Source organism: Athene cunicularia, assembly GCF_003259725.1.
Source record: "Athene cunicularia isolate RWA chromosome 27 unlocalized genomic scaffold, athCun1 chr27_part1, whole genome shotgun sequence".
NCBI lineage: Eukaryota > Metazoa > Chordata > Aves > Strigiformes > Strigidae > Athene > Athene cunicularia.
Window position 1 is genome coordinate 5,487,130 of NW_020799138.1, and position 1,792 is coordinate 5,488,921.

A 1,792-nucleotide genomic window follows, 5' to 3' on the forward strand; every position below is an offset into this window, starting at 1 on the left:
AAGAGTGGTTTCAGCCAGTTTACTCATTCTATCTCATCTAAAACTGCCAGTGTATCAATTGCTACCATCTGTATGTGGCTGCCTATTCATTACAACGACTAAACTTGTTCAAGCACATCTGCTTTCTAAGGGTAAGAAACATATTTTTGTTAAACATAGTAATTCTTGGTAAGGTTCCACAGAAAACGGCTTTGTTTTGATGAACACAGTAACCCTTGGTACGCTTCCACAGAACAGTCAGGGCAAGCAGGATTATTAAGCACTATTCAGAAAACATTGTAAGTTGCTACAAGTAAGTAAGTTGTAAGTAGGTGACCATTTCCTTGTATCACTGTCTTATGCTAGGAATAATGACTACAGGTAGAGATATCAGGCAGTGCCAAACTTCACCTTGAACCAGAGAATGACTCAGTGAAGCAGCCAGAAGAACGGGGCATAGATACATCCAGAAAACTTCAGGCTAAATGGAGAAATACACCTCTACTTCCTACAGCAATGAGCCAGCTGCTGGGACTCAGATTCAGACGAACCCTGACAAAATGAAGCACTTGGCAAACTGGAATCGAAACCTGTGGGAGAACCACTCCTCCAGCTCTGCTGGAGACCATTTCTGGATGGAGTTTGTCACCCTTTCCAAGAGCTGGTCTTCAGAGCACTGTGAGGCATTCTGAATTTGCACGGGAGTGAACAGAGGGAGGTGGGAACTTTAGAATCAAGGCTCAGCCTCTGCGGCTGTAAGGTGAGTGAGATGAGCTCACTGGGGAACTGGTGGCTTCTCACTACCTGTGATGCCCGGGTACACTTACATTTCAGCAAGCGACTGCTGCAAGGCAGAAGCTGCGGGAGGAAGGGGATGAATCTCTTTGTTCCCACTGAGGCCCTTTGAAAAGCCACTTCACTTCTTCCGGAAAGCTCGCCCCAGAGCTTGCTTCACTTCTTTGTTCCTTAGTGTGTAAATGAAGGGGTTCAACAAAGGAGTTACAACTGTGTTAAAGGTATTCACGAGTTTGATCCGATCCGGGGAGTTCTGGGCCGAAGGCTTGACATAGAGGAACATGGTGGAGCCATACCAGATTGTGACGACACTGAGATGGGCAGAGCAAGTGGAAAAGGCCTTTTTCCGGCCATGGGCTGACCTGATCCTCAGGATGGAAGAGATGATGTATATGTAGGAGACCAGGGTGACCACACAGGAGGCCACCACAACAATTATGGAGACAAGGAAAGTTGCCAGCTCAACATGCCCTGTGTCACTGCAGGAGAGGGCAAGGCAGGAATCTATATCACAAAGGAAATGATTGATGACATCTGGCCCACAGAATGTCAGCCTGGATGTCATAAAGGCCAGCAGCGAGATGGCCAGAAAGCCTCCCAGCCAGGAGCTGAGTGCCAGCCGAGCAGAGAAGATGCTGCTCATGAGGGAGCTGTATCTCAGGGGGTAGCATATGGCTAAGTAGCGGTCATAGGCCATGACAGACAGGAGAAAACACTCAGTGGAGCCTAGGGAGAGAATAAAGAACAACTGGAGGATGCAGAGACTGAAGGAGATGGTCTGGCTAGTCCCCAGCATGACTCCTATAGCTTTGGGAACAACGCCTGTAGTGTACCAGATCTCCAGAAAGGAGAGATTACAGAGGAAAAAGTACATCGGGGTCTGGAGGTTGCTGTTCATCCACACGAGGGCTATGATGGATGCATTGCCTATTACTGTCAGGGAGTATGTAAGTGCAAATACCACCACAAGGGAGACCTGGGAATGCCACGTGCCTGGGAAGCCAAGAAGGATGAATTC

At 48.0% G+C, this 1,792-nt stretch overlaps 1 protein-coding gene across 1 annotated transcript; it reads right to left on the minus strand.

The window, feature by feature from the left end:
• Nucleotides 1-895: 895 nt before the first annotated feature.
• Nucleotides 896-1,789, minus strand: LOC113489117 (olfactory receptor 6F1-like; the record flags this gene model as incomplete). The annotated part of the gene is made up of 1 exon (XM_026864630.1): nt 896-1,789. A coding segment is annotated over one exon (894 nt), but the record flags the coding sequence as incomplete, so codon positions are not given.
• Between the last annotated feature and the right edge of the window lie 3 nt (nt 1,790-1,792).